Source organism: Sparassis crispa, assembly GCF_003851025.1.
Source record: "Sparassis crispa DNA, contig_000014F, whole genome shotgun sequence".
Lineage (NCBI taxonomy): Eukaryota > Fungi > Basidiomycota > Agaricomycetes > Polyporales > Sparassidaceae > Sparassis > Sparassis crispa.
The window spans coordinates 503,035-517,165 of NW_020939761.1; the positions used below are offsets into that span (position 1 = coordinate 503,035).

The 14,131-nt window shown below is 53.6% G+C and overlaps 4 protein-coding genes and 1 non-coding gene across 5 annotated transcripts; 2 read left to right on the forward strand and 3 right to left on the reverse strand.

Moving 5' to 3' along the window:
- Nucleotides 1-489: 489 nt before the first annotated feature.
- SCP_1501700 (hypothetical protein) lies at nt 490-2,868 on the reverse strand (the record flags this gene model as incomplete). Its single annotated transcript, XM_027764275.1, has 9 exons — nt 490-592; nt 653-834; nt 891-1,256; nt 1,311-1,454; nt 1,505-1,603; nt 1,660-1,974; nt 2,061-2,065; nt 2,129-2,712; nt 2,765-2,868. 9 exons carry the CDS (start codon nt 2,866-2,868, stop codon nt 490-492), a joined length of 1,902 nt encoding a protein of 633 aa, XP_027620076.1.
- Nucleotides 2,869-3,973: 1,105 nt separating this feature from the next.
- SCP_1501710 (N amino acid transport system protein) lies at nt 3,974-6,053 on the forward strand (the record flags this gene model as incomplete). The annotated part of the gene is made up of 12 exons (XM_027764276.1): nt 3,974-4,195; nt 4,243-4,298; nt 4,352-4,566; nt 4,625-4,909; nt 4,963-5,021; nt 5,077-5,116; nt 5,172-5,243; nt 5,301-5,410; nt 5,470-5,653; nt 5,715-5,727; nt 5,783-5,921; nt 5,973-6,053. 12 exons carry the CDS (start codon nt 3,974-3,976, stop codon nt 6,051-6,053), a joined length of 1,476 nt encoding a protein of 491 aa, XP_027620077.1.
- Nucleotides 6,054-6,716: 663 nt separating this feature from the next.
- SCP_1501720 (Putative alpha-ketoglutarate-dependent sulfonate) lies at nt 6,717-8,268 on the reverse strand (the record flags this gene model as incomplete). Its single annotated transcript, XM_027764277.1, has 11 exons — nt 6,717-6,828; nt 6,891-6,958; nt 7,013-7,106; nt 7,161-7,217; nt 7,279-7,358; nt 7,411-7,501; nt 7,554-7,561; nt 7,620-7,636; nt 7,691-7,718; nt 7,781-7,874; nt 7,925-8,268. 11 exons carry the CDS (start codon nt 8,266-8,268, stop codon nt 6,717-6,719), a joined length of 993 nt encoding a protein of 330 aa, XP_027620078.1.
- Nucleotides 8,269-9,029: 761 nt separating this feature from the next.
- On the forward strand, nt 9,030-9,140 carry SCP_r1501730 (the record flags this gene model as incomplete). The annotated part of the gene is made up of 1 exon (XR_003546593.1): nt 9,030-9,140. It is a non-coding gene; the product is annotated as a 5S ribosomal RNA (ribosomal RNA).
- Nucleotides 9,141-9,390: 250 nt separating this feature from the next.
- SCP_1501740 (hypothetical protein) lies at nt 9,391-14,104 on the reverse strand (the record flags this gene model as incomplete). Its single annotated transcript, XM_027764278.1, has 7 exons — nt 9,391-10,587; nt 10,638-10,742; nt 10,801-10,920; nt 10,981-11,217; nt 11,284-12,116; nt 12,193-12,603; nt 12,856-14,104. The coding sequence occupies 7 exons, from the start codon at nt 14,102-14,104 to the stop codon at nt 9,391-9,393; spliced, it is 4,152 nt and encodes a 1,383-aa protein (XP_027620079.1).
- Between the last annotated feature and the right edge of the window lie 27 nt (nt 14,105-14,131).

Genomic DNA, 14,131 nt, shown 5'->3' on the forward strand with positions numbered 1-14,131 from the left:
GTCTGCAATTGCATAGCGATTTGATTTGATGTGGGTGGGGTTTTGCATCCTGTGGTCATTGTCTGTCTCAAGGATAATGATATTGTTCGTTCTGATAAGTCAGGTGCTCTTCCCTTCTATAATCCACCCACCTAGTTTGCCAATTTTAATCTCAGAAGTTTTTCTGGCCAATGATCTATGAACCGTAGTTGTCTGCTGGTTCCCATTGGTGAGCGGGGTTTCATGCACATGCCCCAAGTAATACCAGTATTGATGGATGATTCTGCAGGAAACTTTCAGAAGCAGGAAACATCAATATCCGTCAGTCAGTCGATCCTCCTTTGTATCTGCGGATATTGATTGGAATTAAGGACGTTCAACAACTGAACGAAATAAATAAAGCCAGGCTGAATGTCTTCGTTTCAAATGCAACACACAGTGAGATTCACGAACAGGCAGTATGTCAATCGTAATCTACGGACAGCGAGAAGAATAACTGAACTCCGTTTGTCATCCGCGACGGACCAGGAGTGGAACATCGATATCTCCTAGAGGGATGTGTTGCTGACAACCATGCATATCCGTCTCACCAAAACTGCCATTCGAATGCACCCTGTCACAACAACAAGAACATGTCAGTCAGACTGGGCCAGAAAGGGGCTTCCTTACAAACCTAGGTATAGTAAATTTGAACGCGCGTGCCTGTTTGAAGAAGAGACATGCGATGACAGCCTCGGGCTCGACGCCGTATGCGCGCGCGAGAACCTCCTTTGTTAGCTCGTTACTGTCTTGCACGGCATTGAAAATCTCATCCGAGGGGAACATCACGTCGAAGGTGAGTTCGTACGGCCCAGACTAAATTATGCCAGTCTATCAGTATCATTCTACTGTGCTGTAAACAGGTAACCCACATTCTTGCTCCTCAGCACGGTCGCAATGTCTCTCAATTTAACGCTCTTCTCGCCGTTCTTGATAGCATTCTGCCAGTTACCAGCCGGGTTCACACGCAGCGTCTCCATCTCGCGTATTAGTGCCTGCATCCTTTTGCCCGCCTCCGCTTTGGCTTTCTCTGTGGCCGCTCCAGTTCCCGGAGCGGCAGCGGGATAGGATGGATACCTTGGCTCTGCGCCAGGGGAGCCCACCGTCTCGTACGAGATTGGGAATGGCCCATGCGGGTCATCAATGTCCAAGAGGTGATAAATAGAGAATTCGGAGGCCTCCCCAATATCTGTCTCCAAAGGCGTGAGCGGGCTGCCCATGTTTCCCGCTGTCGCGATCTACAAAGATGGTCAAATTTACGTCGGACAAACAACAGATGGCACGGAGCAGACCTGGTACGGGTATGGCGCATGCAACAGCGCGACGCGCAAGGCATTGCACACCCCGTGCGCCAATTTCTGGGTGGGTGCAAGTACCTCGCCGAGAATGCACAGCTCGTGCGCCGGCGTTTTAACCGGTTCAAGAGGACCCATCACCTGCAAGCCATACATTAGGCCGGCATCAGTGCCGAAACGGGTCTGCGCACTCCATTCTTGCCATAGACATGGAAGGCAATGCGGCAATCCTCTCCCTTGAACGTGGGATTCATGCTACGGGCGTACGTCTCTACCACATCGAGTACGCGCTGACAACTCATAGTCAGCACCCCCATGCATTATCGTCACCGCAGGGGGCACGCACATCTATCTGTGAGATCAGCACTGCGTCTCGAATTCCGCCGATGAATACAGTACGAAAGCCCGTTATGCGGGCACCTTCCAACTTCACTTGATACCGCTTTGGCTCGAACACAGCACCGCGGACTCGTACGACGCGCTCATCGAGCTGCTCGTACGTCGTGCCCTGTAGGTTAAGCACGCCGCCGGGCCCCGGCAAGAGGTCCGGGCGCGTCTTTTCGTACAGGGTGTGTGCGGCAACGGAGATGCATGTGCAGCGCGCTGAGGGTGCGGTCGGTTCGACGTCAAAGCTGGAATGCCGAATGGTTGTGAAGATAATCTGTTGCTTAGGTTCAGCGCAAAGCCCACCGCACTCTAGCTGGAGCGTCACGTCAAATTCGGGATTGGGCCACTATCAGTGCGAACACCTACTATCTGTGGGTGTGTATAAGATTCAAAATCCTCAAAAAGGTATGTGGAGTTGCTCACCTTACCCATGTGCCAGGCGATGCCGGGCTCAATTCCATGCTTGAAGCAGAGCGCAGCGTAAGGTGCGGGATCGTACGCCCGCCCGCCAAGGATGATATCAACCGACTCGTCGGCGTTGAGCACGTCAAGAAATGGTTCGGCGCCCATTTGGCCGACAATCACAGGCGTTGCATCCACATCCTCCGCCGTAAGGGCAGGAACAGGCCCGCAGGGGTGCACCCTACCCCTTCCAATACTGGCTTTGACAACGTCCTTGTCGAACTCTGCGTATATTTTAGCAACGCGGAACGAGTAACCGTGTGTGTCTGCCAGCTCGCGGACAATATCGGCGAAAAGGTCTACTTGTGCGTTCGTTCCAGAACCACCGCACGAACCGATGAGGATCGCGATGCGGAACTTGGCGCAGGCGAGCAATAGAGGTCCAAGGTCGCGGACGTATGCTTCGCGCGGGCAAGTGGTCACTCCCAGAGCAAGTTTCTGAGGGCCAGAGTCAGTCGAACCCGAATCGCAGATGATGGCATGGGGGCGGCGCTTCTCGCAAGCGTCGAGGAACTCTGAGGCGTTGTAGCCGTAGCCCAACATTCCGATGCTGACGGTGCGTGTTTGGTGAGCTCGAGAGGATGCGACTAGAGCCGACGTACGGCGTGATTATACGAATCTCATGTTGATCGGGGGCAGTGGCAGTTATCGTAGCCATGACGGTGACAACTTGGAGAGGGCGAGACTGAGAGCTTCCGAGTCCCATTTAGACCCCTGAGGCCTGACCTATTTAACGTGTCAGTGAAAATGAGGATCCGTGATAACTATCGTACACAATGCCCTTCATTAAGCTTCGGGATTCACATGAAAGAGAATCAGCTGAGTGACAGACGAAGTCTCTGATTTCCTGGAGCTCCGTGAATCTCATGCTAGAAGCTGCGATGCGTTACTGTAATAGGCAACTAACACAATACCAATATGTGTTGTGCATGTAATGATCTTCTACGTCTATGTTTAACTTTCAGGTGTCTTTGAAGGTGCTTACACCGTGACTGGTAAGTTTGTGTCACCAAAGAGTGGCGGAGCCTCCATCAGCTCGGCCTCTCGCGACGGTTTTGCTATAAGCGTCACCACCGTCACGATCGACAATTGCAAGCTCGTACTAATCGTCTTCGTCTATAAGTCTGAGCCGCAGAAAATCTCATTCGATACCCTCCCCTTTCCCAGATTCATTATCTAACGTCAACATCGTATCTCAAATGCACGTGCGACACCTGTGTAGTAGATCCAGTCGAACGCATGGTAGGCGGCAACTCGACCTCGTGCCAAGGCCTGTCGACATTCGCATCCAGGTCGTCATCCTGCAGCACCCCACCGGCCACCCCTTCTAGTGTTAACGCTTCCATCCACCTCGCAAAGTCATCCATGTCGGCCAGTCACGATTCTCGCACCTGTCCACTGTAGTCGGTGCCTCCGTCTACCGGTGTGAGCGTATCCCAAGAGGGGCACCATGCGCCGCTCGTGAGAGCCATAGCTAGCTATGGGTCGAGCGACAAATTACAATGGATGCCCAAGACGATATGGGCCGAGCCTCGTATAGGGTTAGGGTTGGTTCGGTGAGTGCAATTGCATCATTTCGAAATTTATTGAGCAATGGTGATGAATTCACGCGTGTTTTCGTATCTACGCCGATAGAAAGTGTCATTTCCTCCGTCTGCAGGTCTGAAGCACGCCATACCACGTGTAATTTTGCGAATGCGATCAGTACCAGATACGCATCACACCGGCTCCACCTTCAACCTTGGACAGCCTGGAGTGAATTTGACGGATGGGCTCGGTACCGGTCTCTAGGATGCTCAGGGCAGCCTTTAATGGCCGCAGGCCTTCTCGAGGTGTCTTCTCTTCCCTCAAGATTTTCTCCCGACAGGATCATGGCGAGTGCTGCGTATCCGGACTTGCCTGCCACGAAAACGAAGGATGAAGAGTCGCAAACCGACGCCCATTCAACAGTGGACGACACTACAAGCTACAAAGAGCTGGTTGCGGAAGAGTACGATCATGCAATCAAGTACCGGACATGCTCGTGGGAGAAGGTCAGTGCACACGTCCATGCCGCGTCACCATGACTTAGCGCTAGCAGACCGCAGCTCTGTTGTTCTCTGAATATATTTGCCTTGCTATTACTTCGTTTCCATGGTGCGTTTTCGCAGCTCTGCAATTACATCAAGCTGTTCTGATGCAGATGGCAGGTCATACTCGGTTCTTGGCCTTGTGCCGGGAATTATCTTGACCATAGTCGTTGCAGGCATCGTCCAATATACCTCCCTCGTTCTCTGGAGGTTCTGCCTCAAGCACCCCGATGTCCGTGATGCCTGCGACATAGGGAAACTTCTTTTTGGGGGATCGCAACTAGCCTACAACGCCACGGCAGTATTCTTCTTCCTGAATAATACCTTCATACAAGGTCTGAGGCTGCGGCCTTCCTGCCATCACCCTGTCGCTCAAAATTTCTGCGTATCCAGCCTTGCACGTCCTAGTGGGCGCGGAGCTGCTCAACACGCTCACAAATTCGCCGGTGTGCACGATCGTCTACAGCGTTGTCACTGTCGTAGTTTGCTTCGTCGTTACCCTGCCCCGAACGCTCAATCAGCTCAGCTCGCTCGGCACCTTCAGCGCCCTATTCATGGGGATAGCAATCTTACTCTGCATCATCTTTGCGGGAGTGCAAGACCATCCGTTCGGCTTCATAGCTGGCCAGAATCCCATCGTCACTGCCATCCCAATCAAGGGCACCAGCTTTGTTTCTGGTAAGCTTCATTTTCGTTCGCCTGCCCGACTTACCTGAACCACTACTACCCAGGCATGTCGGCGTTTTTGAACATCACGTACACTCTAGTTGGACAAATTGTACTCCCCTCGGTGCGTTATATGATGTATTGACATCTACAATTCGATCCTGACATATCCGCCGTAGTTCATTGCGGAGATGAAGGACCCCAACGAGTTTCCGAAAGGTGAGCTTGTCTTGAAATGGCTGTTCGACTGCCATTGGAGCTCATTTTTCTACAGCTCTCTGGGCCGTCACCATTTCCGAGGTTATTGTATATATACTCTGTGGAGCCCTAGTATATCACTGGACAGGTAAACCGTCCCACAGCGCTCATGCTGTGAGCGTATAAATGAAGCGATTCTCTGCAGGTAATCAATACGTGACAGCGCCGGCGTTCGGAGCCCTGCAACCTGTTTTGAAGAAGATTGCATTTTCCTTTGCCATCCCGACCATCATATTCCTGGGTGCACTGTACTCGGTACGTAACAGGGCGCTGCGACGTTTTTTTAATACTGATGGTCAGAAATTCGTGGACAGTCGATAACATCGCGCTTCATTTTCTTCCGCATCTTCCGCAACTCTCATCACCGCCATTCGAACACGTTCATTGGATGGTCGGCATGGGCCGGGATCATTGCCGCGACGTGGATAGTCGCGTTCGTGATCGCAGAGGTGATCCCGTTCTTCTCGGACATGCTCAGTCTCATGAGCTCCCTTTTCGGTGAGCTTCTTACTGATATCCTTACCATCTGTGGCTGTGAACTGATTATGAGCGGTGCCAGATTCATGGTTCGGGTGAGTGCACTTGGGGTGCGGGGCACCTTGGTTGGCTCACGCCCGTCCATCTCAGATTCATCTTCTGGGGCATGGCCTACCTTCGTATGCATCCTGGTCCAAAACGGTGGGCCGGTCCGTGGCGGTCACTGGAGACCCTCGTGAATTATTTCTTAATCTTATTGGGTGCATACATCTTTGTAGCAGGAACCTACGTAAGTCGCAATTGAGCGGATATTGAGCATCATGCTGACGTCCTGTCAAAGACCTCTATTAAATCCATCGTGGATTCCTACCAGCAACGACTCTTCGGTTCCGCTTTCTCATGTGCTAGCAACGCAATCTAACGAATACACGAGCATAATCTGCAATCATACTCATAACCGCTCCTTGGCATGCCAATGCGGAGAAAATGCAAACCTGTCTTGATCTTGAGACGTTGCCGCCCGGTCAGGCTGCTTACTGCTGCATGTACAGTTAACCGAGTTAAGGGAAAGGGCCTTGGTGCTGTGTAGGAGGTAATGGACTTTGAGGAGATGCATGATCTGACAATCCACGCCTTCCCACCGGAGTACTTCATCCGCGATATCAGACTGAGATTTAACTGGGCGAGACATGGCCTCCACCACAGCAGGTGCACTAATTGCGGGTGAGTCGCACCAGATGTCGATCTTCAGTGCTGCCAAAACGCGCATGCATCGAGTCGAAACAAGGATCTTCAAGTTGTTTTTGCTCCCTCCTATGTGCCTGCGGGTTCAGAAAACTTCTAGGTCCACGCCGGCTACGATGTCTGGGCTTTCAGCGGTGTAGAAAAGGAAAAGAGGCGCACAATCGAGGACAGCGCGTCGGGTGTTCTCAACTCGATTGAGATCTCGGGCATCCCAGCTCAAGTCAGGTATCCACGTTTTGTCTTCCTCTCCAATAAATTATCATCTTGAATTCTCCCAGAGCGGTGGATACATTGAATTTACTGCCGCTAAATATCCCACAACCTTGCCCATCGTCGATCATCAGGACGAGATCTGGAGTGCTTCTCTGCGTGACTTCGAGCTGGGATCGAAGAAGGGGCGCTCGCCCAGACTGACCACACGGTTGCCCTCGCGCTTTCCTTCGTAATCGAACCTGCGCAGATCATCGGGTGAGTTCCACTTCTACAGACGTGGCCACAGAAGGACGGCACTCACGTCGCGGTATGGAAGTTGGACCTGTTGTCCCAGATCGCAACGTCATTCTGCTGCCAGCGGTATCTCACCTGCAAGACTCTCGGTGAGAACACGCCCTAACTCAGAAAATGGGGGTCACCGACCTGAAAGTCGTGGTTCTCAGCAATGTGGCGGAAGAGGTACTCTAGGACGTTGTCAGATTCCTCGGGAGTCAGCTCGACGATGCGCTTAGTGAACCTGCGAACGACAACAATCAGTTATGGCTGCACAGTTGATTACAGAACTGCGCACCCCTTGTTCACGAAGAGCGCCTTGTAACCCGTCACAGGGTTCGTCCGGATGACTGGGCTGATCACAGAAGAGGGGCCTCATGAGAAACTGTACATAAAAAAATGCTAGTGAGACTCACTGCACCGCTGTCAGATCGCTGCCAGTGTTATCGGGAGAGCCACGCGGATCCTGGACCGGTATACCAGATGCCTTTGCGATCTGAAGGCTTATCAGGATCATACGTGGGCGCAAGTAGCATCAGGCGAAATACCTCAACGAAGAAGTCAGCGTTGTGTACTGCGGTGAGTCCTTCCAGGAACTTTTGGTATGCTGGCGAGAGTCTGTCGTACGCCTCGTACCCGCTGAAAAACAAATAGGTGAGCGGACAGAGTGTGATGCTGACAGGATGATTACCTGGCCCACTAGGACGTAGTTCCTGAAGTTTAGTCGCTGCTGGGAAGGAGACTACGCAGCACTTACCAGCGTATCACCACCAACTGTGCAACGGGACAATAAGTATACAGGCAGGCAATCGAGTATTGTGTACTGACCTTTCGGCAAGGTGTGGATTTTCAGGATCTGTTATCCAGATGCACGCACTCAACATACGACCAATCACGAATACCCAGATTGATACACACCGCGTAGTCCGACGGAACCCGTTCGAACGTGATATCTGCATGCCAACCACTGCTAGCCAGTCTGCCCTTCCACAAATTTGCGCGGGCAATCCCTCTGATACACCGTCAGCTCTACCGTCTAAACTCATGTGCAAAGCCACTCACCCCTGGGACGAGATAACAGAAATCTCGGTACCAAGCTCAGACGTCCCTTCAGTAATTGGGTGCTTGTGCAGCTTCGAAGTCTTCGGCTTCCCGGTGAGCTCCCCGAGCCGCGACCCGAGCAGCTTCTGCTGCTCCACAGTGATATCCTGATTCGTGAAGAAGACGACCCCGCGGTGCGCAACGAGGATCGCGAGGTCCTTGATGTACTCATCGGCATTGGGTGCGGCCAGGAGGTGGGAGAGCTGGACAGCCTTGTCGGGGAAGCGAGTGCCGATGTGTGTGGTCAGGTCATACGAGTCGAACTCGGAGAGTGAGCCCAAGAAGGAGTCAGGAATCGCCACCATCCTCGGTTACGTTGCAGCAATGTGCAGTGCAGAGGGTACTGTATATCTGACATGCCAATACCGCCATCATTTTATGGAGTACCATGCCATAGTCGAGCGAATGGATCATGATTGCGCCATCCAGCCAGAATTGACGCGTCTTCAGATAAGTGCAACGGGCTGGAGGTCATCCGATGGCTTCGAAGCTATCACACTCAGTGCATCAATGGGCGAATTCAGCGATCAGCGCTTCAGTAGTTGAGAATATTCAAATTCAGACTGGATGACCACTCACAGATACTCGTGTTGTGGACGGATAGCTCATTCAGACAGGAGATTGTCAATGTAGGAGCCGAGTTACGTCTGGCCGTAGTACGGACTGACTATTACCGAGATTGCGTCTGCATCCCAGAATCTTCGGTGCATGTTCGACAGAGTATGCAGTATCGCTGGAACATGGAACGTTAACAAGGATCGAATCGCGGAAATCAGCCCCACTCGTGATACATCGGCATTCCTTTGGGGAGTAGAAGAGCAGTACTGGCAGAACCATATTCTAGAACCGAGGGCAGCCATACTGTCGTGATAGTTGCGAGAGTGTGACCGATAAAAGGAAGGTATTATGAGTCACCGCGGCCAGTGCAGAGGCCTCGGAGGAACATGAATTATTCCGTCAAAATGTACCTGCATATATCTAACGGGATCAATCTGCATACATAAGTTTGGCTTGAGGACTCCTTTATTGACCGTTTATATGTTATTAACGACATTATCGTACATCCACGGCCATAGGACTTCGAAAGCACCGCATCCCGTCTGATCTGCGCAGTTAACCGAAGTGCCGCCCAGTTAGTACCACGGTGGGGGACCACGCGGGAATCCTGGGTGCTGTGGTTTTGTTCTCGTTTTCTCCTTGACTAGCTTCTAAGCTAGCGAGCAACCAGAAAACCCGCCAGAAGGTCTCTAAAGCTGCTCATACTTGTTACGATGTTTCACATGAGGAGGCAGGACGAATATTTTCAGAGATCGAGTGTTACAAAAACTTTGGTGACGCACTTCCTGGGGCAGACGATAAATTTGAACACGTGTACAAGGGAGTATTATGATGTTTTGATGCACGGCATGCATACGAACACCGAGTCCTTAAGCCAGCACGCCTCCTCTCCTCCCTCCTCGTTTCGGCTTCATCCCACGCCTTTTGCCACCCCTCGCCATCCCACGATACGCGTATTCCCCCCCTCCGTTCCCGTTTCCGCTGCCATCCCCCCCTCCACTTCCGCCGCCATTCATCTCGTAGTCGATGTCGAGGACGTCAGGCGGGACGCCTCCCATGTTGTCATCCGGCTTATTCGGCAACGTCTCGACCCTCTCGCGCAGCGACGGCGACATCACGTCCGAAGGACCAGGCGAAGGATGATCCATCGATAGCCTGTCAAGCAGGGAACCCCCGCGCCTGGCGGATGGTCGCGTGCTACGTTCAGGCAGCGGTTCTATCATGTCTCCACCCCGCTTGTCTTCACGAATGTGACTCGGAGGTGGATCTCTCAAGGCCATAGGAATGGGAGGAGTGAAACTCTCCTGCAAAGTTTGTGCGGACATAGGGGGTGGACGACGGATGCGCACCGGCTTGGACGTCCGCATAGGGACATCGACGATAACAGACGGGGCTGGGACAGGATCTATGAGCCGTGCGCGATCTGGATGAAGCCTCGCAGGGGCAGTTGGTTGGTCCGGAGCCTTCTCTGGATCTGGACGGTCCCACCGCAAGGGAGCCTCTTCGCGGTAAGGCGGAGGGTGGTCCCTGTGGTCATTGTATGGAGCACGAGGGCGCATCTCCGGATAGATGTCCCGCGAGGGTGGGCGCACTGGTAGAGATGGCGGTGGAAGAGCTTCCTGAGGCGCATACCGAGTGTCGGCATAATGCTCGTCATAATGCGAACTGAGACGACCTTCAAGACTTGTTCGGCGCCCTCGTGTACGCGTCTCAGCTGGTGAGGGACGGTCTCTTCCACGCTCTGGAGTTGTCTCGCGCTGACGCTTTCGTGGGGAGTTGGCGACGTTTAGCCGAGGGGCAGAGTCGAACCTGCCTCCCTGATTCCCTCCGTCGTTGAAGCTGCGAGGAGGACCCGCAGGCTCTTCACGACGGGGCAGCTCCCTAGGCGGCTCAATCCTCGAGGGAGTAACATTGGACGGGGGTCGGAAATCTTCTGGTTGGTCACCGCCTCGAGGACGGTTCTGACCCTCCATCGACTGCTCTCGCGTTATCCAGACTCGTGGTTGCTCCGTCACAGCAGGACTAGAACTCTGTGGTATTGGGGCTGTCTGGGGTCCGAAACGTGACTGGCGGGTATTGTTAGACAAAGTGCGAGGTTATGGCAATCCACACATACCACACGAGGACGGCCCTCTGCGTTGCGGTAAGTATCTATCCGCGGACGAGTTGGTACTGTGGAATTTTGATAGGTATCAGCTGCCGGAGGTGGCCGCTCCTTAACCTGAGATGGAAAGGTCAGCTATGAAACACCGAACGTTGCAAGTGTGAACTTGACTCGCCAAGACATCACTCCGCGGTTCGGAAGCAATCGAAGGTCGCCGCTGAGGGGACTCAGGGACTACTGGCGGAATTCGATAGTGACTGACAGGAGAATCGGGAGTAGGACGATACCGTCGACCCTGCTACAGATGTAAGGTCACTGAAATACTCGAAAACTGCGTGTAAAGTGGAAAACTTACCATCTCGTCGAACTCATCTTGCGGCGCAGAACTTCCATGGGGCGGACGACCACGAGCAGAATCATTGTTGCTTGTAGTCGACGGTCTACCGCGATCATTGGGAGGACGCACTGGCGGGCGCTCTATGGGAGGTTCAGGCAACGCATTCCTGTTGCCGATGGGTACGCTATTAGTGCCTGAAACGGGTAGAGGCGGGCCACCTGCATCACGGCGCGAGAACCGACGGTCTTGCATGTCCTGAATAGGCGTCGAAGCTGATGTGAGAATGGAAGTACTTATGAAGAGGATCTAACTGCGAAAAACCTGATGCTTCGGTTCGATAACTTCTTGCATTCCAGTTTGTCTGTCAGGTGGCAGTGGGAGCCCAGTATTTCTGGGTTCGTCGAATTTACGAGGCTGCGTATCGCGGTTCATCGCAGGACCCTTAGGGTATCTGGACGGCGGTTCCTGTCGCTCGCGTAGCTCTGCCCACCCTTCGTTACCTGCAAGCGGCGGCTGCGATAGCTGCTGTGAGAAACGAAAGTTGAACCTGCCAGGAGCTGATGGCGCTGGTTCCTGTGGCATCGGCCGCAAGTTCAAGTAAGAAGTTTTGGGCGAGATGATGGGCGGTGAAGGAGGTGCGTAAGAGACCGCGCTGCCTTTGCTTGCCATGGCCCTCGGGCCCCTAGGAGGCGCGTCCATCTGCACATCTACTCCCAAACGGTCAGCGTGCATGCCCATGTTAGCTCTAGTGCCATCCTGGATTCGAAGAGCCGTCATTCTGCCTCGGGCGTGATCAATGTCAGCTGGAGCTCGCTCTGGAGGCGCGACGAAGTCCCGCGGTTCCCGTGGAACGACCGTTGTATTGTCAAAGCGGGTCGATGACCTGCCCGATGGGCGCGTTGGTGGCGCGCGCATATTTCCTTCAGGCTCAACATCGCGGGTAGGTTGCACCGGAGGTGGGCGGCGAGGCGGCGGCATCTCACTAGAAACGTCAGTATATCTCCGCGGCGCACCACCATCGTAAACTTGACGAAGCGGTGGATAAGGTGGTCCGCCTTGAGTAGACTCGGGATTGGAAGGTGGCGGGGGAACTGGGCGTGAGGCTTCTGCAAATCGAGTGCTCTGGGGTGGTAAAGGCGGCCTTTTCCGAGAACCTGCGCGAAGCAACGAGACGCCAGTGGACACAGTCGGTGGATGAACGATAGTCGAAGGCGAAGAAGTGGTACGTACGTGACTGATCGCTCTGTGCAACAGGAGAAGTAAACGGTGCATGCTCGGGCCGTTGTGGCAAGCCAGACACGTGGTGCGTATCTGCAGCAGAGACTCGATGAAAGTCAGCCATTCTATTGTCCACACGTCGTCGCTTGGGCTCAAAATCTGGGCCGGTATCTGAAATTTCCACATCTCTACCCCTTCTTTGAGGAACGGAGTCTGCCGGAAGGTAGACATTGTGTTCCCGCGAAAGGTCTCTCGCAAGCGGTGGTGCAGGCACATTGGCAGGGCTGTCGAATTTTGATTTTAACCTCGAGCCCACAGATACTGAGGGCGCTATTGCTGGTGAATGTGCCAATATAGGTCCTTCCGGTATCCTTCGCAAATTGGGCGAAGCTTCGCGCAAATGCGGCGGCGGTGACCTGTTCCCTGCAAGTTGAAATGGGAAAAATGATTAAAGGGGAGAAGAGACGTAAAAGAGAGCAGTAAGAAGGGGAAAAAATAGAGGGTTCCATGATGAGCGTCCTGGTGTCGAGCACGAGAAGAGGCCGAGGAAAGAAAGGGTAGGGGTAGCGCCACTCGACTCCCGAGGCTTCTCGAGACGAATGTGTAACACACGCCCTCCACCAAGGGAGGAGTGCAGACGCCGGGTGCGGGAGATGAGGTAGGATAATAACGTACTTGGAGCCGGCCACTCATCACGATTGTGGCGAACGGAAAGTGAATCGACATCCGTTTGCTGAGGATGACCGCGAGGACGACCGTCAGGGATTTGAACTGGCAGGGGCTCGAAAGATGCTGAAGGCCGAGGTGGAATCCGATCGCGTTCGGAAAGATATTGAGGGGACGGAATATCCCGGTGACTCTCCCTCCACGTATAATGGTCCGCAGGCATCCTAGGAGGGGTCCCCTCTCTACGGGAACGAGTAGACCTGTCTTGAGCATGATGTTCCCGACGAGGAGGTGTGGTGGACCGTGATCTTCGGCGTTCATCGATTCTTGGCGATGGTATGGAGTAAGACGCTTCGCGGTGCGGCGATGCACCATAAACGCCGCGGTCGTCCTTCCTCTCGCTGGAGTCCACGTTCGTACTGGGATGAGACGATCCCCCGGGACGATAATGACGGTCCTCATATGACAGAGCAGCAGAAGGTGAAGCCTTGCGCTTCGTATCCTTCCGACCATGACGAGACGACGAGCCCCTCTCAGCGGAGTCGAACCGTCCAGGCACTTCACCATCAAGCGGACTTGCCTCCAACACAGGTGTGGCGCCATTCTCTCTATCTTTCGAAGGAGAGGCTCTACCGCTCACCAAACTTGGTTGAGTCCACGTCGACTCGTGGGTCTTGATATTGTAGTAGTAGGCATCGCGACTACCATTGCGAGAGTACCTGACCTCCCAATCTGGTGGCAGAACGTCGTCGCCACCAGAGGTAGACTTCCCTAATCCATTGGATCTTCGTTCTCTTTGTACCATGGAACTCGCCAGAGTGCTTGTTTGCGCTGGCGAAGGATGGACGAAGGGAGCGACAGAAACCACAGGTTTGGGCGGAAGAGCATGCGTGAATTTGTTGTGAGATTGAGTGGGTCGGACATTGGGAGAATCAGAGGATTGGGGGGGTGGCGGCTGTTTTTGAGAGCTGCCAGACTGTTCGCGCTGGTAGTCGCGCTTCTGCTGCTGCAACTGCGAGAGAGACGAAGACTTGGGTGCAGGTGTCTTACCCTTTGTGTCGTCTTGTTCTGTGGTCTGATAAGCATAATAATCCTGCAAGTCGTCCTCGTCGCCACCCAAAGACACAGCATCTTCGGCCTCTGCGTCCTCGGGGTCGCGCCAGGTATCATCCCCGTCCGCAGAAGCCCTCTGCTGAACAATTTGAGACTCGTCGTCCTCATTGCCCCAGTCGAGGACCTCAGACTCTTCTTCCATCATTGCTGGGTGGTCGTAAGGCTTTGAGTA